The 27,330-nt window shown below is 35.4% G+C and overlaps 1 protein-coding gene across 2 annotated transcripts in view; it reads left to right on the forward strand.

The window, feature by feature from the left end:
* The window catches only part of LOC150086806 (uncharacterized), a 219,281-nt gene extending 192,760 nt beyond the window's left edge, over positions 1 to 26,521 (forward strand). For both annotated transcript variants that reach the window (XM_090372766.1, XM_090372768.1), the window contains 3 exons: positions 1,952 to 2,468; positions 18,229 to 18,329; positions 26,283 to 26,521. In XM_090372766.1, the coding sequence (XP_090228892.1) occupies positions 1,952 to 2,468; positions 18,229 to 18,329; positions 26,283 to 26,406 (742 nt within the window). In that variant the 3' untranslated portion in view covers positions 26,407 to 26,521. The remainder of the gene's footprint in view (positions 1 to 1,951; positions 2,469 to 18,228; positions 18,330 to 26,282) is intronic.
* The last annotated feature ends 809 nt before the right edge of the window (positions 26,522 to 27,330 follow it).

Consider the following 27,330-nt stretch of genomic DNA (forward strand, 5'->3'; position numbering starts at 1 on the left):
AAACTGCGAATCTTGCATTAAATTCTTCATAACATTTATCTGTAATGGAGTTACTTACCCATTGGAAGGTCTGGTATATCTGAATTTATATTCTTAATTGATTACATGGAGGCTGGATGTTAAGTAAAAATATGTATACTGAGGATTATTTTCTCATAAACACAGTTCTCTTAATATAGAATTCATTCTTGAACATCTAAAATCCCACCATATTTTAATATTCTATTGTAAACAGTTATTAGCATTATAATACATTTTTCTATATACCCTCTGGAGGTCCTTTATCATATAGTATTTAGATCACTACAAAAATATTAAATATATTTAATGAAACACACAATGTACTTACCTTTGCTTAGTTTGCTTATGTGAATAAACTTTAAAAATTATTCAAATGAACTCTTATTATTTTCATCTGTTTGGTCTTCTTGAAGATTCATTTGTAGAATTTACTGTGTTTTTTTTTGTCTTTTCGGGGCTTCATGGAGTTAGGACTCTCTTAGGGGAGTAAAATTTGTCAAATGAAAGGTGAATGGAATTCTTTATTTGTTCAACATAGTTTCCTGTACTATCTTATGGAATTATCTGAACTTCCACTTTCTTTTTAACTTTATTTAGAGACCGAGTTGTTTGTTTGAATAATCTCTTTTATTGCTTCTAAATGAATGAAAACTACTTCAAGGTCCTAGATGAATAGATCTTAGTGAAGAAGTTTGTTTCATCTCCATCCCCTTCTTCTGGTCTCACTTTATCCAGTTGAGTGAGCTTTTTATTTACCAATGGCTCATCACTTGAGGTAAATCAATTTGTCAGTATCATCAGATCCTCTGAAGTTGCTATATCGTTCTGGCCATCATTTTTTCCAGCTCTCATTTAGAGTCAATGGAAATTTCATTCCAGATGTATTGCTTTAAAGATGTTGAATTCTTTCCAGAATTGTTTTAGAGTTTGGGCTCCCACATACTTAGTTGCACTAATTTCTCTGGAAAATTAGTGCACCTGTGGCAACAGTGCTTGAAATTTGTAATGAATAAAGTTAAGGTTGTTTTCATATCATCAAAATTTAAAACCTCCTAGCAAAAGAGTTACGTGCTTTAACTTTGTAAATCCTGACATACACATTTCCTCCTAAGCAATGAGTGATCCAACGGGCATTTTTTTCCCCAAAAATATTTTTTTTCCCAAGCATAGCCTGGTGCTTCACTTCTATCAGCACCTGTGGCTTCCACAAAGCATTTGACACTATGAATTTTGCTATATTTTTTAAAAAATTTGAACTACCACTAACATTCAAGACCATTCTTGATTCAAGATCAACTAACAATTTCATTCTCATAATATGAGAACTCTTAAGCATTCAGAGGTATATCATGCTGAGCCTGATCTTCAGTCCATCAGTAGTGTTTCCAACTTTACCACCAAGTTATCTCTACCTTTTACTACTCTCTTTCAGTTCCAGACATTGCTTTTTTAATGTTAGTATAAGTCACTGGCTGCAAGAAAGCTAAGCATCAGCAAAAAAAAAAAACCTTTCATCTATAATCTTCCCTGTATCCCTTTTAAGATAGAGTGGTATTTAAACAAATATCACTCTGATATGAAAATACCAGCCTTTGCCTTGCTTAATTCAGTATGTTTAAAGTCAAAGCCAAGTTGTTTACTATGGAGAAATTCTCAACATATACACAGTAAATTTTCTTTTGAAAATCTGTTGTCATTGTGGCATGTGAAAATAATTTACTTTATTTAATAAATTCTCTAATCCTCAGATGGGTAAATATTTATTTTTACCAATCTGAGGACTAGAGAAAAAATTTGATTATGCCCACAACACACCCTTGTATTTTTGATCTTATATGATATTTGAAATTCCTGATCTTTTAATAACATTTATGCAGTTTTTTACTTAATTTCTGTGTAGTTTTAATTATATTTTTATTTTTATATGTAGTGTGATTAAGAAAACTAACAGCTCACGCTCTGCCAGTCCTGCCAGTCCACAAAGAGAACCTAGTTCTTCATCAACAGTTAAAACATCTCCATCAAAGTCCCGTTCACCTTCTCCTGTTCGACAGTTATCATCACCATTACCGCCACCACAGCCTCCATTACAACCACCACTTCCACCCTCAATACCATCACCGTTGTTGCCACCACTAACAGCACCACCACAACCATCGTCAACTGCATCATCTTCAATACTGCCACCTCCACCTGCAGTAGCACCTGTTCCTCCATCACCACCATCTGTACCAGCTCAACCATCCCCACCTGCTCCACCACCAGCATCATTGCCAACACCACCTCCTGCCACAACTGCCACAATCACTACAAGTGCAGGAGGAGGTACTGGTGGAGGTAGTGGCAGAGGAAGAGGTAAAGGTAAAGCTGGCAAACGAGGTGCTGCAAATTCATCTGCACAACGTCCTGCTAGAACAGTCATCACCGAAACTTTAGGTACAATTGTGGTAAGTTGTTTTATAATTAATATTTCTTTTATGGTGTTATTTTTAATTTATGTTCATTTAATATATATATTTGTAACGTATAGAAATTCACAAATCATGGGATTGCCAATATTATAAGTGTTATATGTTAGGGAAAAAACTCTTCCAATGGGCTTGAATCAATAACATAAACTCTGTTTGGCAATAAGTAAAACCATTCTGCTCAGAACAGTTAGAGGATATCACAAATTCAATTACAGAAAATAAAATATTTCCAATTTCTTTGTGAACAGTCCAGAAGGAAGTAAAAGTTCTTTCAGACCATTGCAAAAACAACATTCTGAAAGGGGAAATGGTGTGCAGTGAGCTACACACCCCATGCCCAATTTCATAGCATTTGTTAGCATGCAATTAACCTAATTGAACAAGCTCACCTGCAGAAAAGATATCCAAGTCAGTCCTCCTGGAAATGTTCCATCATTTGGAGGGTTGAATCATATCATTTTGTAAACATATGTGGTCTCAGCTCTAACCTCAAGACCATTTCATTTCCATTACTGGAGTAAATCTCAGCTATCACTTCTCAGCCACCCTCTCAGGTTACTTTCTTTAGTTCAATGACTCATCCATTCTTGCTAGTGTAGAAGAAAGTGGTTCATTTATGAAACACTGGGATACCAGTTCTTCATAAACTTTTAGGAGTATAACATATCCCCTTTAAACAGATTTGATATGGGCAAATACAGTCTGTCCTCGTATAACACGTGTTTACATTACACGAATTCGTTCGTTATCTTATGTAACACGAACCGAATTCGTTTATGCACGATTCGCCTTTGTGTTTACAAGAAATGGCAGTCGAACGCGGAATCACCCCAACCGAACGCAACACGATAGGAATGAAGAAGATTCCGAAAATGTATTTATGTGTTTTATATCAGTGAAGGGGAAACATATTTCACCATAACAACGTAAAAACCAACACAATTCCAGCTATCGATATAATCGCAAATGCAATTAGATCGAGTTTACTACCAGTGTAAACAGATTCCACTAGCAGAAACGAAACTGGAAATTGGTTTTATTGTTTTATGGTAGTAACCCCCAGAAATGTGCTTTAGTAAAATGTGGGGTGTTAATAGCGTATCTCGGCCTTTACGGTGTTGTTTATTTAGTTGCTACACGCGCGCAGCTTTGTTTATGTGTATCAAGCGTGCCTCCTCGTTTTGTAATTGTGCTTTATTCCCTAAAAATGAGTAAAATACTTAAAAGGTGTGAAAAGGAAGCGTTCTGGCGAAGACACTGCAGATTCAGAGAGAGAGAAAAAAAAGCAATAACGATAAACAGAGGCAGACTGGGTCAAAAATTCTTACCCGGGAAAATTTAGTGGCCTCATACTACGGTTTATGGCCAAAATCACACCGGCCTCCGGCCCACCGGGGTTTCCTCGGTAAAGCTTATGGCCAGTCCGCCTCTGTCGATAGAGAAAAAAATATGAAATTGTGAAACGCTTTGAGGGAAATGAAAGACCATGTGATATTGCACGTACTACAGACCTAAATGAGGCAACGCCGAGAATTAGAAAGAATGCAGAGAAAATAAAAACAACTTTCATAGCGGGAACAACTCAAAGTGTAATTAAAATCCATTAGATTAAGACACAAAGAATTGGAAGAGATGGAACGGCTGTCATCTGTTTGGATAGAAAATCAAACAAAAAACAAGTTTGCTTACGATAGAAGCAAAAGCAATATTTTATTACGTAATAGTTGTAATAAAATACGTAAGCATTTTATTACGACTTACGTATTATAAAATACATAAGTATTTTATTACGACTATTTTATTTAATATAATAAATTTTTTACGAATAAAATACGTATTTTATTCGTAAAAAATACTTTTTTAGTATTAAAAATACTTTATTATAATATAATAAATAATAAAAAACATATATTATATTTTTTATTACGTATTTTAATCGTTATAAAATACTGACGTATTTTATAACGATTAAAATTACCCGATTATTTATTGTGTTTGGTAATGTTTTGGTTCCAAATGTGTGTTCAATCTTGGGTGGTCGGCACCTAACCCCACTTTTCCCATAGGGCCTGTTGTTTATATTGCACGATTTTGCATTGCACGAGGGTTTCTAGGAACACAACTATCGTGCTATACGAGGACAGACTGTATTTTGATATTATGTCTGTTTTTTTATTTTTAAAGGTGGTCTTTGCTCTCTCTGAACTGTCTTCATATTTCAGTATGATGTTAGTGTGCAGTCAGACAGACTATAGAATGGCATGCAAAAGATATATTGAAAAGTTTTTTATACATTGTCTTTTTTTCTCTCTCTATGTTATACATAGAAAAATACCATATTGCACAAAATTACTTTTTTTGTTGCACCAGTCATAATTTGCCATAGGCATTAAGCATGACGTGCTTGATCCCAGCATTCTGTTCTCCCCTTATGTTACCATTCAGGCATTCTCTCATTATTATTTTGTGTTTTTTCCTTTTTTTTATTTTGTGTGTGTGTGTGTGTGAGAGAGAGAGAGAGAGAGAGAGAGAGAGAGAGAGAGAGAGAGAGAGAGAGAATGATATTTAAGCTATATGGAGGAATGTGTCTATATTTATACTTTTGTAGAAAATAATAATTCAGTAGTGGTTTATAATGCTAACATTGTGTTAGATGGTATATATCAATTGTGAGTTCTAAATCTTTCTGCACACGGGTGGGGGAGAATAAGTAATCATGAGTGGAGGTACTGTTTGTGCTGCTCTGGGCTGTCACATCTAAAAGTTTCTTGGATAATTACACAGTGAGGTGATGGTTCTTTGAGTGGGAAGGGGGGAGGTAGCAGAGTTGTGCATCAGTCTGAAACAGGGCATGGGGTGTTCTTTGAGTGGGAAGGGGGGTAGCAGAGTTGTGCATCAGTCTGAAACAGGGCATGGGGTGACCCACCCCATGCCCTGTTTCAGACTCATGACGGGTCTCCCATGAATAAAATTTTGTTAAAATTTTAACATTAACAGAATTTTAAGGAAATAAAGTTTGCTCTTATATAAAGGGTCCACTTTGAGCCAAGCATCATTCTGCACTATAGGCAAAAATAACAGTTTGAAAGGTGCAATAGAGTGTAGCCTATGAATAAAGAATAAAATTTGAACTTTATTTTTAAAATTTTTTACTAAATTTTAAAGCGATAAATTTTAAAGTCCACCCATATATGAAATAAATAAAGTGATTGGAAAAAGAAGTAAAACTACAAATTGTCAGTGAGACACCTTTCATACATAAATTGATCCTAAATAAATTCCAGTGTATTCCGATTATTTGGGCCACTGGTTAATCGGGGCACCTGTTTATTTGGAGCAAATCTTAAAAAACAGAACCCAATCGAGAAAATAGCCAGGGTTTACTTCGCTTAATTGGGACGGCATGCCATTTAATCGGGGCAGGAGACCACAGCATTGGAGATAACCCTACGATTGTCTCCGATGGTACCACGTGGTTGTCGAAATTCTGGAGGTCACAACCATAAAACAATAAAAACAATTAGCAGTCACCTGCTAATTGGGCTTTTCTGTTAGTGAAATCTATCATAAACGGACAGTAAACTCGATCTTACTGAATATGCGATAATACCGACAGCTGGAATTCTGTGGGTGATTATGGTGAAATGTGCTTACATTTCATGAAAACTTCAATCATATAAAAAAATTAATTTTCAGATCTTCTCTTCATTCCTATTTTTAAAGCTTTGTAACTCGTTATTCCGTTCTCACTTGCACGTATTGTGTTACTTGCAATTTGTGTGTGCCGTGTTCTTTGTTATTGATTGCTTATCTTTTTAATTTTTAATTTTAACCTCCACCCACAAATGTCAGTGAACAGAAATGTCAACTAGTTAGTATGTCCATATTACAGTATGTATTAATTATTCTGATTATCACTTATATTCTTCTGATTTTCACGTATCATTTAATTTTTTAAATGGTAAGGTAATAAAGGGTAAATTTGTGCTTAATATATCTTTACTTTTATAGCCTGCGGATAAAATTCCTCCTATTTTCGCTAATTAGAATCACTGTTTAATAGAATTAAAATTCAATTCACAAACGTGATCACAATGACTGGCGCTTACTACACATCGTATAGTGAACGGTACTTTACTATGGTGAGTTCGTCGTAATGTGATTTGATTTTCGATTGTACAGTGAATCAGTTGTAAAAGGGAGTACATTGTATTTTTAACTATTTATGTGAAACTTCGGATAATTGGGGCAGCCGCTTAATCAGGCCAAAATGCACTAGTCCTGATGTGTCCCAAATAACCGGAATGGACTGTATATAATTGACTGTAAGAGAATTTTCAGAAGTGAAGAGCTCCAGGACACCCAGAAAGATAGCATTAGCATTAGTAAAGACATATGATGCAAGAGACAAGCAAGCTTATGCAGCATCAGCCAAAAAAAAAAACGCTCCCATTTCACCCCTCCATTCATTCCAAATACCTGTCCAGTTCAGCCTTCACAAATTTATTTAGGCTATCAACTTCCACAACAAAAGATGGAAGTCTGTTCCACCAATCAACTATCCGCTGGCTAAAGGCAAACTTCCGCACATTTATCCTACAACTGTCTTTCCTCAATTTGAATTTATGCCCTCTCAGGTGATTATTCTGAGCAAGAGGAAGAATCCCATCAGCATTGAGCATGCTCAAACCATTCAAGCCTTTATACACCTCAATCAGATCTCCATTCATTCCAAATACCTGTCCAGTTCATCCTTCACAAATTTATTTAGGCTGTCAACTTCCACAACAAAAGATGGAAGTCTGTTCCACCAATCAACTATCTGCTGGCTAAAGGCAAACTTCCACACATCTATCCTACAACTGTCTTTCCTCAATTTGAATTTATGCCCTCTCAGGTGATTATTCTGAGCAAGAATCCCATCAGCATTGAGCATGCCCAAACCATTCAAGGCTTTATACACCTCAATCAGATCACCTCGCATGTGTCTAGTCTCCAGACATTGTAATTTGCAAAACTTAAGCCTTTCTTCCTAAGAGCAACCCTTTGTTCCATTCACTAATCTTGTTGCTCTTCTCTGTACTCGTTCCAACAGCTCTACATCCTTCTTAAAATGAGACCTCCAGACCTGTATACAGTACTCAAGGTGTGGCCTAACCATTGCCTTATACAAGGGGATAATTACCTCCTTATCCTGGCTAGAAAAATTCCTGTATATCATTGACAAGACACCATGAGCTACTCTTGCAGACCATCTGCACTGCTCAGAAAACTTCATATCTGCCTGCACAATTACCCCCAGGTTCGTTTCATTCTCTACCACTGCCAGTGTAGTACCACACAGTTGATTCATTACTCTGGAGTTACTTCTTCCCATATGTAGTACTTTGCATTTGTCAATATTAAACTTCATTTGCCACCTCTCAGCCCATCTGCTCAACTTTTCTAGATCCTGTTGCAGCAGCATACTGTCATTAATGTTCTTAACAACCCTGCCAACCTTCATATCATCTGCAAACTTGGACATTAAACTTGATATACCATCATCAATATCATTTATAAATACAGAAAACAACAATGACTCAACACTGAACCCTGAGGGACTCCACTAATAACATTAGTCCACGAAGAGCAGTGTCCATTGATTACCACTCTGTCTTCTCCCACTCAACCATCCCTTTAACGATAGCAGCAATGTGCCTCCAATACCACACTGCTCCAATTTGTGCAGCAGTCTTCAATGTGCAACAGTATCAAAAGCCTTTCTAAGATCCAAATATACGATATCAAAGTTATTCCCTGCATCCAGTTCCTTTGTGACCACATCATAGTATCCAATAAAATTGGTCAGACAAGACTTCCCCTTAACAAAACCATGCTGTGTCCGAGCTATAACTGAAGTTGTTGTTGTTATTTGGTTTTTAGGAGCATTAGCAACTAAGGCCATATTGCCCCGGGGATATGCGGTGGGTATTCACTGACCTTTCTGCCTCCTCCGTATTTGGTGGGTACGGCCTCGAATCCTAGTCTAATCAAGAAGCATGTGCTACGCACTGCTGCTCCTGCCCACCTGGCTACGGAGGCTCTGTAACTGAAGTCTTGTCTAGATGATCCTGCAGTGCTTCTTTAGGATAACATATTTCCTTTACTGAAGTAACATCGTCATGAATTGAAACAGATTTGGAATTGCGAGGTGTCTCTATATATGGAGGTTATACATATGTGAAAAAAGATGGGAAAAAATGTAAGGGGATGGAGTTGACTGCCAACATCCAATCTCTTAAGGGAAAGCTACAAGGGACTCCAGTAAGCAAAGGAAGCGAATAGTTTTTTTGATAGTTTCTCAACCCAGAAATGTCTGAGTTGAGCAGCTGTAGCCCATAAACTATAGCAACTAGTGGACAAACATCTTCCTGGCCATCAAAAAGATGTAAAAACAGACTAAAAATATGCAGATATAAATACATGCTGACAGTGCCTCTAGTGTGATAGAACATTTGATAATTTTATTTCAAACCTCAAAAGATTTTCTGTGACAACTAAAATTAACCAAAATGATATAATTTTTAAAGAAGGAACCAAACAGTGAAGATTTTTGAATGTAATGAAAAATATCAGAAAAAAATGGGTACCAAGCAAAATGGCCAAAAGTATGGGAAATAGCCAAGTTTGATAGACTTGTGGACAGATCACACACCAACATAAAATATGAGACTAACAGACTAGAAAAGCCATTGTATTAGAAATAATAAAATTGAAATGATACAAACATGTCAAGAATAAAGCTGAGAAAATAGAATCATGAGTGAAGGTGATAGAACTGAAGGATTAAGGAATGTGAACTGAAATAATAAATATATTTATATATGGAATGTATATACATATAAATAACTAAAGTTCATGAGCAGTGCAGAGAAATACTGGATGAAATAACAACAAGAAAACTCAGAAGTGAAAAACTCAAGAGGCTCGTGGGATGAGATATCCCATGCTAATATAAAGTTATCACAACTGAGTTGTAAATTTAGACAGAAAAGGATCAACTTGAGAGAAAGGCCTACTATAAAATGATAAAATCAAATGAAATATGGTAAAAAAAAATTATAATGTAAACTCTATACATGATATTTAACATGAAAGATGACAACTTTACAAATTAATTTTAAATTCCAATTAGGAGGTGCTGCAAAGAATAGGCCAAAAATAGGTTGTTATGATAGGAGGGAGGGAAAGAGCTTTTCTTCTAGTGCCTTCCATTTCTTTGTACTTCTGGTAGAGAGAAATGCTGGAAGAAGTAGTAGTAGTGACAAATGATGCAAGAAAGCACTTATATAGCATCAGCCAATAAAAAAAATTAAAAAAAAAAAAAAGCAGAAACACTTCACCTATTCATACTCTCCAAAAATTTGTCTAGTTCTTTGAATTTAGAACTGGACAAATTCTAATGTCTAACTAGACATTATATCTAACATCTAGACATTAGATATAGTTAGATCTACACATTAGATATAGTTAGATATAGATGTTAGATCTACACATTAGATATAGTTAGATATAGATGTTAGATCTACACATTAGATATAGTTAGATATAGATGTTAGATCTACACATTAGATATAGTTAGATATAGCTGTTAGATCTACACATTAGATATAGATGTTAGATCTAGACATTAACCGGCTGCAACTTCAATTTATGCCCCCTAATGTGTGTAGTCTTAGCAAGAGGAAGAATGCCATTCACATTCAGCTTACTCAATCCATTCAAGGCTTTAAACACCGGAATCAGATCAACCCTCAGCAGAACTGAAGCCTTTCTAGATAAGCGCACACTTTTATTCCCTTCACCAATGTAGTTGCTCTTCTCTTCACTCATTCCAGAAGGTCTATATTCTTCCTAAAGTGAGACGTATAGGCCTGTATACAGTACTCAAGATGCAGACTAACCATGGCCTTATACAAAGGGATAATCACCTCCTTATCCTTGTTAGCAAAATTTCTGTATATCCTTGACAAAACCCCATTAGATGTCCTGGCATGTCTGCACTGCTCAGAGAATTTCATATCTGACTGCACAGTTGCCCACAGGTCTTTTTTGTTTTCCACTACCCATATACAGCACCTTACATTTGTCAATGGTAAATTTCAGCTGTAGTGCACCCTGATTACTGTCGTTAACTACCCTGCCAACATTTGTATCATCTGCAGACTTTGACATTAAGCCTGATATACTTCATTAATAAATCATTAATATCATTATTAAATATTGAAAACGACAATGAGTACAGAACTGAACCATGGGAAACTCCACTTATAACATTAGTCCATGAAGAGCAATGCCCATTGATAACCACTCTCTGTCTTCTTCCACTTAACCATCCCTTTATCCATAGCAGTAACGTGCCCTTAATACCACATTGCTCATTTATACAGCAGTCTTTTATGTGCAAAAGTATCAGAAGCTTTCCTGATATCCGAGTATATGATATCAAAATTACTTTTTGCATCTAGTTCCTTGGTCACTGTATCATAGTAACTTGTCAGATTGGTTAGACAAGACTGCCTCTTGACAAATCTATGTTGTGGCTGCAGTATAATTGCATTTCTGTTCAGATGGTCCTGCTTTACTTTTTTAAACAGCAACTCCATTATTTTCCCTGGAACAGACGTTATGCTAACAGGCCTATAATTACTTATGTCACCTTTTGATCCCCCCTTTATGAATTGGGGATAAATTTGCGCATCTCTAGTCCGTAGGGAATGCCCCTGAATGCAAGGATGCTCTCATAATTATAGCTAAGGGTGTTTGCTTACCTCCTTTGATATAATTGGATAGTATCCCATCCACCCCAAGCACCTTTTTTTTATGTTCAGCTTCAACAATTTTTCTTTCAATTTCCTTCCAATTATCAAAAAGTCATTTAGCTCCCCATTGAATATAAACTTCTGGAATACCATTGCCTAAAGAAATCCTTATGTGTGAATGCAGAATACTTAATTCAGTTTGTCATCAACCTGTTCAGGGTCATCAGCAGTTATCCCATTGACACAAAGTGGCCCAATATGATTCCGCTTTCCTTCTACTGTTAATATAAACATAGAAGTCTTTGCTGCTTTTCTTCACATTCTTTGCCATAGATTTCTCATCTGCCTTAGCTTGCCTAACCTTCTTTGTGACCAGATATAAATTAGTCTGATTACAGACTAATTTATATCTAGTTTATATCACTGCAGATAACCAGATCAAAAATATTTCTTCCTCTTGTTGCCCCTCTAACATGCTGCTGTAGAAAACTACAAACATTTGCTAGTGCGTAAGTGTCCAACCCATTAATTCCAGTCAACATCTAGAAAATTAAATCCCCCATTATAACACATACTGATTTACTGGCCCACTCTATTTCTCTGTATAGCTGTTTGGAATACTCATCACAGTCATTGGGTGTATAACACACTCACTCCTACTCTCAGTTTCGTTTTCCGAGTGCTATTTCACACCAACCTGACTTGACATTGCTCTTGTTATCCATGTCAACTGGATACACTGCCTTAGATTTAGTATGCTTCTTAACTAAGAGCACAACTCCCTCCACCCCTATTATTTATGAAGAAAAAGTCGAATTAACTCTAAATTTTTATCGTATGTTTGCTGGTCTCTGGGAACGTTTTAAACCCAATTCCAGTTCTTATAGCTTACAGTTCCCTCTACAGAAACAATTATAAATTTGGATCAGTGACTGATCCTTTTGAGAATTTCAGGATGAATTTAAAATATTCTTAATTACCTTTGCACTAAAATTTTTGTAAATAGGTTGTCACTTCTGTTCCCCTCACCCTATATCCTGCCAAAATGTACTGCTGTACAAATGGCTACCCATTACTTGAACATCATGCGGTGAAGTTTAAATGTATTTTGAGCAGGGTACAGGAATTTTTTTTAATTCTTGAGGTGTTATTTGATAATTGAATGTGCCTGAAAATAACATAGTGTGTACATTACCTAAACTTCTTTCATATTACTGTCAAGTTTATTTGGTCTTTGGAGAGGGCTACCTGACTTTTCTTCTAGTTTTGCATCCCACAACATAGGCAAACCAGCCATGGAATACATGCAATTAATAGGTAATATATTGATACCAAATGGCTTTAATTACCTCTCTGTTTATTCCAACCAAACAAATCCAACCCAGAAGACGGTACAAAGTACTACAGAATTTTTATCTTTCATATATACCTAAACCTTGCCATTTGTACTTGAATCATTCATGGAAAAATTTTTTGAGACTATGTTCCACCTGTTGCAGGTCACATGGTCAGACAACAAAACCAAGCTCCACCCATAGGCATTTAATCTTGCTATACCAAGTGCCAGTATGAATATTTATTTATGCTGCTTGCTATATGTAGATTCATGCAAATTGCAGGGCACATAGTTATGGAAGAATATGCACACAGTCCATAAATTTTAAGCATAATTTTTTCTGTATGTCATAAATTATGTTTTATTTATACATTTTATTTATTTATTTCATTTATTTGTAAAAGAATAAGAGAAGTTTACTTCAATATGATACGTAGAACACTTCTGTATGATACTCTCCAGAAATTAAAACGAAAACAATTAAAAAATCGAAAAACTTACATTACAGTCAAAAATAATTAAAACTCAATCGAACACAATTAAAAATCAATTGAACACAATTAAAAATCAATTTAAACAAAAATAAAAATCAATGAAAAAATTGCAAAACGATTTTCCTTTCTGAAGCTGACATGCTTTTTGACCGTATGTCGTGATCACAGAAATGAAAATTCTACATTTATTGGGTAGCAATGAGGAATCATTAAAATTCGTTAACTCTAAAAACTAGTTGCTGTGTCTGAGAGAATATTCAGCCAAGTTAGAAAAACAATCAGAGTTCACATCTTGCCTTTCTGGTGAAGCTTTGGAAATGTTCCTGAGCTAAGTCTAGTCAGCAGTTGAGTCAAAGTTTTATGATTAAAACTTGGACTCAATATTTTTGAAAAGAGCAGAGTCTGCAACAGTATCTTTCTTAAAGCAATCAAAATCAGTTGATGTCTAATAAGATAACCAACAGAAATACAGTGCCTAATTATTCACTAATGGGTTAAGATAGATATAACCATCAGACATAATAGATACAGAACTAAACCTAACCGCACTGTGTTGCTTGGCACATGAATAAAGAATAGATGCTGTGTGGCCAATTTGTGTAACAAATTCCATATACACATATTTTTATATGCATTTATCAGTTATAAGAAACATTCTTCTGATTTCACAGTTTTAATTTCATAAAGTTAGTAATCCAGTGATTTTTTTTTTATTAAATATCCATTGTACTGTGAGGAAGCAAAATATAAAAGATCATCTGAATAAGCTTTAGACAATATTTTAGGAAAACACATGCAGTCAATAATAAGTAATAACTGTTTAATTCTAGAACCAGCAGATATACATTTGTAAATGAAAACTTCAGAATGACTTGATCAACTCCATAGAGGGCCAGAGAAATGGCAGTCACATTTTAATGGAACCAGATGTAATGTTCTACATCTGGGAAATAAAAACCGAAGAATAACTTATACACTAGAGGTATAGAGCTGGCAAGTGCAAGTGAGGAAAGAGATTTGGGTGTTATGATAAGTGTAAGCAGGTGGTGAGGAAGGCATAGCGTTTTATCAGTAATTTACTGTTCCTTTGCATGTAGTAGTAGTAGCAGTAGTAGTAATGGCAAATGATGCAAGAAAGCAAGCCGATATGCAAAAAAAAAAAAAAAAAACCTACCTACACAATTCACCCATCCATACCCTTTAAGAATTTGTTTACAAATGTCTAGTTCCTTGAATTTAACTCATCCACTTCCACAACAACAGATGGAAGCCTGTTCCAACAATAAACTACCCACTGTCTAAAGGAAAACTTCCACACATCTGCCCTGCAACCATCCTTCCTCAACTCGAATTTTTGCTCCCTCATGTGTGTAGTCTCAGCAAGTGGAAGAATGCCACAAACATTTAGCTTACTCAGTCCATTCAAGGCTTTAAACACCTCAGTCAGATCTCCCTGCAGGTTCCTAGTCTCGAGATGCTGCAATTTGCAGAACTGAAGTCTTTCTAGGTAAGTGCATCCTTTTATTGCATTTACCAATCTGGTTGCCCTTCTCTGCACCCGTTCCAACAGATCTACATCCTTCCTAAAGTGAGGCCTCCAGACCTGTATACGGTACTCAAGATGCAACCTAACCATGGAATTATACAAAGGGTTAATCACCTCCTTACCCCTGCTAGCAAAGTTTCTGTATATCATTGCAAAACCCCATGAGCTGTTCTAGCAGCATGTCTGCACTGCTCAGAAATTTTCTTGTCTGACTGCACAAGTACCCCAGGTCTCTTTCATTCTCCACTACCCTGAGTATAGTACCACACAGTCGATAAGTTACTCTGGAGTTACTGCTACCCATATGCTGTACCTTGCATGTAGGGAAGATGGAGGTTATAGTTATGTTATGCAGGTCAGTAGTTAGATTGCATTTAGAATATTGTGTTCAGGTCTGGAGCTCCATCTTAGAAAATATTTGCATCTAGTGGGAGTACCAAACATGTGCATGAGGAGAGACTATGAACTGTAGGTTACAGAGACAGGATTACAGAAACTAGTCATTTGAGGGGGAGGGATATAGGATCAGCACTGAAATGGGAGACAAGGAGCATCAATATAAACTACTGAGGATAAACTAATAGGGCAGACCTAAAGAGGTTTATGTTTGGTCAGCATGTTGTTGACTACTAGAATAAACTGCCTTTCTGGCAGGGGGAAGAGTTTCATATGAAGGATAAAAATTTGTGTGTGTGTATTTTAAAGGTTAATTTAGCAAAGCCTAGCTTTCCTATTTCTTTTGAATCTTATACTGAATTCAGTGTTTACATAGAGATTCTGCCTTTGATTTATTATTATGTTAAATTGTATACTGTAGTTCAACTTTTACAATGAGTGATCACTGAATTATGACCACCTACCTAATACTTCGTAGGTCCTCCTTTTGCCCTCAGTACAGCAGTTATCCGATGTGGTATTGATTCAGCATTAGGTTGAAAGCATTCGGGAGGTATGGTCAACCAAGCTATGTGTAATGTGGTGAGCAATGCAGGTATGGAGGTGATTGGTGTATCCAGATACCTGATATGCATTTCCATAGTGTCCCACAAGTGCTCTATGAGATTGATATCGGGGAAGTTCGGAGGCCAGTTGATAAGCTGGAAGTCAGAACTGTTCCTCAAATCATTCCTGCACAACAAGTGCCCGATGGCTCGGCGCACTTGTTGTGCAGGAATCTTGGAAGACACCATCGCCATTCAGTAAAAAGTGTAACATGGTGGAGTGTAAACAGCCGGCAAGCAGTTGACAATAGCGGAAACCACTGATACGTTGTTCCACATTCACGAAGGTTCAAAGTTCCTGCCAGTGAAACATGTCCCACACCATACAACTGCGGCACCTCCATAGCCAGGTGGGCAGGAGCAGCAGTGCGTAGCACACGCTTCTTGATTAGACCGGGGTTCGAGCCCGTGAGCCACCAAATATGGAGGATGCGGAAAGGTCAGGGAATGACCACCGCATATCCCCTGAGCAATATGGCCTTAGTTGCTAATGCTCCTAAAAAAAACAAACCATACAACTGCCTCCACCAACCTGCACTTTTGATACCATTCATGATGGATCAAGAGCCTCATGTTGTTGACACCAAATCTTTACACGACCATCCACAGTGTGGAGTAAATAATGTGACTCATCCGACCAGCACACCTTCTTCCAGTCTTCTAACATCCAACTTGCATGCTCTTTTGCACCAGGTGTCTTTTATGCCGATGAACCTTGGATAGGAGAGGATGCTGTAGGGGTCATCTGCTGGTATAGCCCATTGGTGTGAGTGTGCGACACATGGTCATGCCAGATATTGTTCCGGGTTGGCCCACATTGTATTGGCTAGTTGACTCTTCAACAGTGCTGCGCCTGTTCGCCTGTACGAGTCGTCTGACCCGGCACTCACCTCTAACATCAGCTTTTCGCTGACCTTTGCAATTTTGCCATCAGGTCGTTTGACCATTTTGACGCCAATCCTGGTACGCTTTAACTATGGTGGCTCTCGAACACCCCACTAGTTCAGCCGTTTGGGAAATCGAGGTACCAGCTTGTCGAGCACCCACAATCTGTCCTTTATCAAAGTCCGATAAATCCTTCTTTTTACCCATCATGCTCAGAATTTTACTACCTACTGAACCACTGACACCTTATCCATGTTACGTAGATCGACTAACTCCGCACTCTCGTAACTCACGTGGTCAATGGGTCGCATTCAGTTTTCATTGGGGTGGTCATAATTCACTGATCACTCAGTGTATATCTTTAATTGTCTCAAATGCATAAATATAATAATTTTACTGTATATATGAGGTGTGGCAATAAAGTTCCTGAACTGATGCAATAAAAAGAACATAAAGTGAAGGAGCTCCCTCCAAAATGGTATTATTTTTATTCAAAGTAATCACCACTTGATTGAATGCACTTATGACATCATTTTAAAAGTTTTTTAAGAGTCAGCAAAGGCATCCATAGAGATGATGTTCAGTTTGACATTTACATTTTTCTTTATATCCTCAACATCCTGAAATCTCTTTTCTTCGAGGGCACTGTCGTACAACAAGAACCAGCTGCCCTTTTCTCAAAATTGCAAATTGCAGCGTCACCCAGGAGATGCACTTCAATAGCTTTTGAAGCATCTGTATGTAGAATGCAATATTGACTCCCCCCCCCCTCCCACCGTTAGAAATTCCTTGTGAATCATAACCTGTTTGCCAAAACCCAGCATTGTCTTGATCAACTTTTTGGGCTTGGTGATGGTTTTGAAGCCTGACACTATGCTTCATCTCTTGGTCATACTGAAACACCCAATACTCATCTCCAGTGACAACAATACAGTCGAAGAAATTAGGATGGTCTGGATGAAGTCTTCACATAATGACACACTTTGTTGCTTCTGCTCATCCATGAAGCTGTCCAGCACAAATTTTGCACAGACCTTCCTTTTCTCTAAATCTACATTCAGTTTGACAGATCTCCTTATTCATATCCAACCCATCAGCCATCATTCTGAGAGTCAAACAACAATCTCTTGCAGCAATTTCTTGAACTTTTGCAACTCTTCTCATTTCGAGAGGTTAACAAATGCCCACTTCTTGGGTCATTGCCAATGCATTCACATTCATCTCTGAACCACTTATGCTATTGAAACACATTGGTATGAGTTAATATTTCATCACCGTAAACAGAACATTTCTGTTGCAGATTTTCCCAGTTTAAATCAAAATTTGATATTTTTTCATTGCTCCATTGTAACACAGAACATTAGCACTACTAACAAAACTGTTTGTTACCTGCAACCTTTCAGCTTACTGAACAGTCTTTGTAGCAGCATCTATTGTAGGAAGTTTGAACTCCAGCATACCACTTCAATTTATTTTAAAACTCATCAAACGTGACCACAACAGTACTAGTCTGGGAACTTTATTGCTGCACCTCCTTTTATACCTTTTATACTATACTTTTTAAACCTTTTTAGTCTATATAGATTATCAATGAGTGGTGTTAAGTGGCATTTATTTATCAGATTTATTCATTCATATGCTTTTAGTTGATAGTTAAATGTTGTTCTTAGGATGAGAGTGGAAATAAAATATGGATATGTCCTGCTTGCACTCATATTGATGACGGCAGTCCCATGATAGGTTGTGACGACTGTGATGACTGGTACCATTGGTAAGTCAGTTTGTTTCCAAATCCTGCTTTTAGTTGCTCTAATTGATTGCATTCTAAGTCAGTCAGTATAATAAGTCAGTTCTGCTATAATGTGCATTTTTGCAATGCGAACTTGCTCCAATTTAGCTAATATATTAGGGAACAATGCGAGTATAATACGATTTTTGCATTGGCCCATGTGCGATTTCGTCTGCGAGTAAAACCAGGTGAATGCAAACTTTACACCAAGTTGAATGTAGCAACCTGTGCTGCAATACATACAAGCTTACGAAGCTTAAAAAATGTCAAACGTAAAACATGCAAGAGCTATATTTCCCATTCACTGTAGTTGTATTGGTTGAAGACACACTGTTGTCATTCACTGTATTCACAAGGTAATATTGTAGGTGATATTGTAGGCTGACTCACGTTTTCAGGAGCTCACATTTTTCTGTTCAAACAGAAATTTTGTGGGGCAGGATAGCGTGAGTGGAGGAGCATATTTCTGGATGTCACTACCATAAAACAATTTGGGCTATTGGTCTTTTCTGTTAGTGCAATCTAATTATAAATGGGTAGTAAACTCAATCTTACTGCATTTATGACAATACCAATAGCTGGAATTTTGTGGGTTTTATCGTTATTTTGATGAAATTGGGTTTCCCCTTCCATGAAATCTTTAATCATATAAAAAATAAAATAAATTTTCAGAATCTTCTCTTCATTCCTATTTTTTAAGCTTAATAAACTTGTCTCACTTGTGCAATTTGTGCATCCTGTGTTGGTTGTTATTGATTGCTTATCTTTTTTACTGTTTTAAATTTTATAATCCAAAAAAAAAAAAAGAAAATGTCAGTGAACAGAAATATCAATCACTAAAACTATATTTACTGTAATATTTATTTATTTAAATATTAGAAATTTAAGATGTTTAAACCTGTGTTAGTAATTTTATTGGGTTTCTAACTTATTTTAGTATTTTACTTGCCAGACTGAATTTTTTTTTTTTTTTTTTGAGTGCTCTGCCCCTATCCCTATTTTTCCCATAAGCTCTGTTGTTTTTAATGTGCAAAATACCATAACCAGAGATTTTTAGGAACACATGTACTGCGTTATAGCAGAACTGACCGTACAATTATTCAGAATACTAACATCATTTATATGCTTGACAGTTCATTAAATAATGAAATGTTGGAATTCTTGCCATGTGTTATGACACTCTGTAAAATCACTTATGATATATTTGTATATATCAGGGATGGCGAACTTAATTTGTGATGTGATCTACTTTTCTTCAAAATGTGCTGCGATCTGCCATCTCAAGAATTTCATTGCACATGGTTAAAAAAGTTAATCAATACATATTGAAAAATGTTGTTTATAAATTTTAAAATTAAATACAATTCAGAATTATTATTTTAAATTCATACGTATTTAACAAATATATCATAAATTATGGCATAAGCAAATGTATTGACATGATAATAACTCAACATTTTATGGTGTGTATTTTAAGGCATTTGTCTTATTTCTTATTTCTAGTTTATTCTTTAAAAATAAAGAGCAAATGCACCATTAATGTGATCTCATATTTGTTATCTTAACAATTAACCACCTTCAATTATTAATCTTATACACAAAAAAGAGAATGAACATTAAAGTTTATCTGTAGTATAGGGTATTTCCAACCTATGTGGCCCCTGAATTTCTAAAATTAGGTGATTTTACAGAGTGTCATAATACCTGGCAAGAATTCCAACATTTCATTATTTAATGAACTGCAAGCATATAAATGATGTTAGTATTCTGAATAATAGTTCTGCTATAATGCAGTACATGTGTTCCTAAAAATCTCTGTGTTATGGTATTTTGCACATTAAAAACAACAGGGCTTATGGAAAAAATAGGTATGGGGCAGAGCACTCAAAAAAAAAAAAAAAATTCAGTCACTAAAAAAAGTTAGAAACCCAATTATGTGAAGTTTGTCACTTCATATCGCCTGCCATGCTTTCAAAATCGGGGACATACTGTGATAAGACCAACCGTAAAGAATCTTCTGTATGCAAGTCCGTAAGAGTAGAGCGAATCTTTGTTTTTGCTTGTTTCAAATATGAAAAGGCTGGTTCACATAGACACGTAGAACCAAAACAGGAATTTAAAGTTCACCGCATTTTTTTTACATTTGGGTACTTTTCTCTGCAAACATATTTCCAAAAGTATTTTTCTGATGTTCTGGCTTTTAGGAAAATATCATTGTTTCGCAATGTAATAATTTCATTTTCAAGTAATATTTTCTCCATGGGAAAAAATCTAGATTTTTTTCTGCAATTTGTTTCGTATCCAAGTCAACATTAAATGGTAAGAAACATATTGAACAATTTCTTCAATTGTTTTAAATCAATGAATCTGGTTGCAAAATCATCCAAAACTTTCTCAGTTTCAGAAACATATTTCTTACTATTAAATTCAAAAACAGAATATTTTTGCAAATGATCGAATTATTTTTCTTTGAGATCCTTAGCCATTGCCAAAATTTGATATTTATATGCAGAAATACTACTAATCATGTCTCACACACACTTTTTTTTTTTTTTTTTTTTTTTTTAATTCCAAATTAAGATCACTTAATTTACTGGTAAAATCTGCCAAAAAAGCCAGATCACACAACTTCTCCGTATCTTGTAGCTGCTGATAATCATCTCCCCTTTGATCAACAAATTTTTAAATTTCATTCAGCAAATTTCGAAATCTCTGTAGAAACTTACTCCGACTCAGCCACCTCACATCTGTGTGTAATTTCTGATCTGGTTCATTTTCATCAAGTTGCATTTTGAAAAGTCTCCTTTGAAGAGATTGTCCTCTGATGGAATTCATGATTTTGAAAGCTATGTCCATAACACTTTTAGTATTTAATCTTTTTCAGGCTTAACACCTTGTTGGTAGATGATACAGTGGTAACTCAAAAAACATGGGAATTCATCATTCTTTTAGCACAATGCAATGAATCCATTAAGATACCCCGTCATTGCTTTAGCTCCATCTGTTGTTATTGATACGAGCTTACATAATTTTTTCAATAAAATTTTTTTTCAATAAATTTTTTTGAATGCGTTAAATATATCAAGACCTCTAGTTCTTTCTTTTAACTAAACCATACACAGCAGTTCTTCTCTAGTGGCAGAATCATCGAAAACCATACAAATAAATACGAGCTATTGAGCTATATCACTGACGTCTGTAGATTCATCCAGTTGTAAAGAAAAGGACACACAATTAGCAGTATGAGCACGCAATTGTTTGCTCACATTTTTACCCATTTTTTAGATGTGTCGCATCAGTATTTCAAGATAATCGCAGATCTTGAGGAGCACTTTAAATTTCATTTTCGTTCTTAAAATTTTCAAAAAGAGAATCTGTTATTTCTAAAAATGCAACTTTGATGAATTTACCATCAGAAAATGGTTTGCATTTTTTTGCAAGAAGATGACTCGCTTTAAATTATGTTACAATTACTGCTTTAGATTGTAAATTAGGTGTCACAAAGAAATTTTGTTGTGCAAATAATCTGGATTTAAATTCTTTTAATTTAGTTTTTCTAAGGTCACTATTAGGCAGAAAATCCGATTGGTATTTACCATGAAGTGCCTTTCTAAATTTCCTTTTTTGGGTATAGCCACAGAAGCATTGCATATCAAACAACATTTTTCTTTTATCATTACAAAAAAGCATTTTAGTTCTCACTCTTGAAACGTTTTACTCTTTTTTGTAGTATTCATTTTAAATCAAAGGGTATTAAATTAATGTATAAGTACTGTCCAGTAAGCTAAATAAGAATTCGACACATACACTATGCTCTCCCCAATGTAACTGCGTGAATTTTCAATAGACAAGCCTAGTGGCTGCACAGCAACAAGCGTAGTCATGTGGTTCAACTGATTTGTAATAAGCGTATGCAGTGGGGCACATAATAATAATATTTAGATTTTGACTAATCTACTTTTTATATATATATTTACATTTTATTGTGATTGACTGAAATTAAAGCTGCGATCGACTTGTTGGCCACCCCTGGTATATATCATATGATATATGCAAATGACCAGCAAGCTATAACTTGGAATAGAAAATAATCAGAATCAGAGCTCAAAGTGCTGAGTGTTATCACCAAATAATGATTACTTTGTTAGAAAAGCTTTTCACATTCCTGCTAATAGACTGCAGCTTGCAGATTTGCTTCTCTGAGAAAGCCTCAGATGCCAAATTTTTTGTTAGATTAATCGTTGCCCTTGCTATAAATTTCTGAGTTTATCAACAAAATGTTTTTAAAATAGCAAAAGTTAATTAAAGATCATAAAAGCAGCAGATTTCTTTTGATTTTTTTTATACTATCCAAACTGTTTAGCTCTGGTTACTGCTTACTAAGTAGCACTGCTCTTCCCATCATATGGGACTAATAACCTGCAAGAGTAAAGGCATCCTACCAGGACTATAAGAGCACAGTGTGTTAGTTGTCTGTGGCACCAGAGGATTCTCCCATCTCTGCGATGATAAGAGCACATTGAGAAGCTCAAATCCTCCCTCAGAGTCTTCTACAAAGAAAATCTAATTGCGAAACAAAAGACATAACTCAGCTAACCCAATAAACAGAAACATATCTACAAACAGTACCTCTCTTTCTGATAATCCATTCAACATTAAATTTTTTACATTTTTGTTAACAAGCGGCCCCTAGCCAAAACTGGCAAATCCGCTATATACATACGTATTATATTATATACAGATGATATACAGATTCAAAGTCATATGAATTACAATATCATAAAGTGAAATCAACATATAAATTGTTGCACAAGGATGTGACACAAGGAGCCACTGATCTTACAAGGTCAACATGAGATGAAGATAATCCGTTCAGCAGGAGAACAGGCATTTGGAACAATATCATAATTTCTTCATGCTGCAAAGACTGGCTGTCTGGGTTCCTAAGAATTAAAGGGATACAGCCAGGTGACATTCTAGAATAAATTTCAACTCTTGGATGCTACCAGCCTAAGAGGAGTATCTGTAATAATGATCCCCACATACAACTTTAATGACATAACATGGATTTATTTCAGAGTGGGACTTGTTACATGCTTCAAAAAATGAGATTTGAATTAAACTGCAGGAACAAAGCATATTTCAATACAATGAAGAGGACTTATAATTCCACATATAAATGTAATTCTTACACATTGACTGCTTGTCAAATGTCAGAGCTGGTTACCTAAACTGCTCTAGTCAAGCATTATATCCTGAATACTCTAAGATTCTTTAATCACCAGAAATACAGTCATTCGCAGAGTGTGCAGGAGCAAAGCTATGTGTTCAGTGCACTTCTGAAGAACATGAGAGTAGATATCATATGTAAAACCAATAAATCCTGACTTTGGGTGTTAGGAGTTTATACAATAGCTTGCTACATGGATGATTTTAGTATATTCTGAAACATTTACATGAGAGTAATAGAAAGACAGCAGAGAGATATAAATTGCATTAATAAACAGGCCTGCATCAGCTTAGACAAAGTACATGAAAGTACAAATACTTTACACACATTCCTTAAGTTCAGATTGTTGCACGCTTGTTCATTGTTTATCGAACTGTTGTTGTCCAGTACAAATTAGAGTACAGCTCCCCAAATTTTTGATTATGCCAAGAAAAATGGCTCAACCTAGCTGATTAGCATCATCCATGTAATAATAAAAGCAGATTATACATCCCCAATTTATTCAACTTTGTATCAACCTAATTGATGAACCGCCTTTGTGTCTTCAATGTAAACTGTCTAACTGCATAAGTTCAATAAACTGGGGATGTATGATCAGCTTTGTTTACTACATGGCCACCTGAGGACACTTTTCTAAACCTTGAATGGAAGATCTGTACAATAGACATTAAAAATATTAAAAAAGCCAGTTAACATATAACTTAAGGAATAATTTTTAACCAATTTAAACATGACTGTAAACCCAATAGCATGATTGCAACTGTATTTCTCCTTGGAATTCTCAGTTTTTATACTGTGAACTCTTAAAAGATTGGAGGAAAACTGTGATTATACCCATCATTTTCTACCATGTACATGTTGTCCATTGTGCCCAATTTTCTTAGTATATGTATAAATGTATGCTGACTGTTCAAAATCCAAAGCACTGTTTTAGCAATTTTGCTACTATACCAATGCTTCAGATCCAAAGATTGGGCATGGGCCTCCTGCATTGCTTCTTTAATCCACCTTAATGTTATCATAACCGTAATTTGCACTGAAACTGTAAAAGATGAATGATAGGTGAATGGCACTTACCACTTGGGAAAAAAAAGGTGCATATATATGGCTGGGGGCAGTGCCGGATTAAGGCATGGGCCCTTGCTCCAGGTGCTATTCTGTAAGGGGTGCCAAATTTTATAAATCATGATAAAAAAATATATATATATCCCTAGTTAAGGGGATGCCGAAAAATCTTTCTGCCTGGGGTACGAAAATTCCGGCACTGGCTGGGGTTGTTGTTGTTGTTATGATGGAGTTTTACGACACAACTGGCTAGGGGGGTAGTATCAAATAACATTGAGTGTACAGTGGAGGGGAAATTATAGATTTCAGGGCATTTTGTGATGGGGCAGCATTATGACCTCTTGTAAGGTGAATCATTTGAATAATGTCTCCTTCTTGATACAGCTTTTCTACTCTCAACGTGTTCAATCAAAGGAGTGAAAAAGTTGATTGTGTACTTGGAATCAAAATTTTATAAAGAATACAAAATGTAGGAAGGATGTAAATGGCAGTGTATCATTAGAAAATATTTAGCTGAATCATATTTTGAATTTAAATTCATGCCATAACCATGAGCCTACTAATCTGAACAGACAAATTCTATCCAGTAATGTTAAATGAGAGACACCAATGGAGATATCTAAGCAATTATCAAAACTGAGTAGAAACAAGGTAAGTTGTGTCCATCTGTTCATTCAAAAGATACCGATGCCCAAATATTCAATGAATAACAAAGACTTTTTATTGAGTATAAAGGAAAACCCCCTACCACCACTGTTGAAATTTATTTCTGATGCCCATGCAGCGCAGCGCTCATTGCTTTGATATTTACATGGCCTAATGCAAGAGCATAAAGATGTCAGTTCTGAAATCAGTTTCATAATTGACATCTTTATGCTTTATATCTGTAACTGGTAGCATAGATAAATCTGGTATCAGTCTTCACTGTGTGTTCGCTGTCAAAATCTGCAAAAAATGTTCAATTCAACATTTGCTCCAAAGTTATGTTTTTAAGGTTAGTTTTCTGTTTTCTAGCCAAACTCTCACTTGCTGTTGCAGATGTCATAGTTAGCCAGGGTATGATTTGGATACTTACTTAAATTAGTTCAATTACTACAAAGGGCAACTGGTTTAACAGCAGTATGACCTGAAGTTAACTTAGCACAGACCTTTGTGTGCACAGGGTAGATAGCAGTTTGTTGGGAAATGTGATCCTGCTCATCTTGATGCAATAACAAACAATGAAGTCTCTCTCTCTCTCTCTCTCTCTCTCTGAGTATGATTTCTAATGCCATGTGCATATTCACAGGAAATTTGATTTTAAATATGTGTTAAATTTTTACTAATTTACATGTCCCCCCCCCCCCTCAAAATAAAAAAAAAAATATGAAAGACTTGATTTATGGGACTAACTTTGTTTCTTTAGATTTTGAGTAATTTTAGAATTTCAACATTATTCCAAAATTCAGTCAATCAGAATTTTGAATACTCCAAATATAAAAATTATTTCAATTCAAGGCATCATTTCTGCTATGTAAAGAAAGCTAAAGCTCCTAGCACTTCTTAATGTGATGAGTTCTTTCCCACACCTATGTTCTATAAATGTTTTTGTTTATTTCTGTATCCAGGCATTAACTAAAAGTATCTATTTTTATAATTAGGGTATGTGTTGGAATTGTAGTCCCGCCCAAGGAAGAAGAAGAATGGTTCTGTAACCGTTGCATTGCCAAACAACAAGAAGCAACAGCGAAAAGGAGGAAAAAGAAACATAAAAAAGAAAAGTGAAAAAACGTTCCTACTTTGTTTCGCTGTCCTGTGTATATGTACTTATGTTTTGCGTGTGCATATGTGGTTAATTTATGTACCAGAACATTTCTCTCTCACCTGTAATTTTAATCACATTTGGATTATTCTCATTAGCATTTCTCTCATCTAACATGTATGGCAACCATATATGTGACTTGTACAGTAGCATCTGCAGTAAATGTGGTCAAATTTTTAAAAAAAAAAACAAAAAATTGTAATTGACATTATTTAATATTTTGTAAGTTTTGCTCATATTGATAGTCATCTTTATTTCACACAGAAGTAAACTAACTGCCTATTTGATAATAGCAATTTTTTATAATTTATTTAAAAGTAAATTAAGCTAAAAGCCTATTTCACAAGCCATTTTATTATTATCATTACTCTTTTCTTCTTTCCTTTGAAATCCGAATAATTTTCTTGGCCAAAATAACTCTTTCAGCAAAAAAACAGTGTGCTTTACATTACCGGTGTGGGCATTTTAATGATAACCTTGTAGGCATTTTAATAATCACCTTGATGCCTGAATATCATTTTACTATTTTGCATATTAATACTCATATTATGATATGCATAAGGGTTTGACCAAAGCAAAAATAAATCGCATCACAGGAACTAGGGAGATGGAGTATATTTATTGTAATGTAATTGCTTTAAATATTGTTCCTGTGATATAATCTCTGGCCTGTGGTTATGATGGGTAGGTTGCAACATAAACTGTATATATAGGTCTATTTTTTTTTTAACTTAATGTTGCAATAAAGTTAAAATTCAAATAATTATAATAAAATATATTAAAACATTAATGGTTACATTTATCTCTTAATGCACACAGAAGAACTGGAAATTTACTCTGTCACCAAACATGAGAACGGTCATGTAGGATATGAGTCTTTAAAATGT

The sequence above is a fragment of the Mastigoproctus giganteus genome, chromosome 4 (genome assembly GCF_048544385.1).
Source record: "Mastigoproctus giganteus isolate SK-2022 chromosome 4, ASM4854438v1, whole genome shotgun sequence".
Taxonomy (NCBI): domain Eukaryota; kingdom Metazoa; phylum Arthropoda; class Arachnida; order Uropygi; family Thelyphonidae; genus Mastigoproctus; species Mastigoproctus giganteus.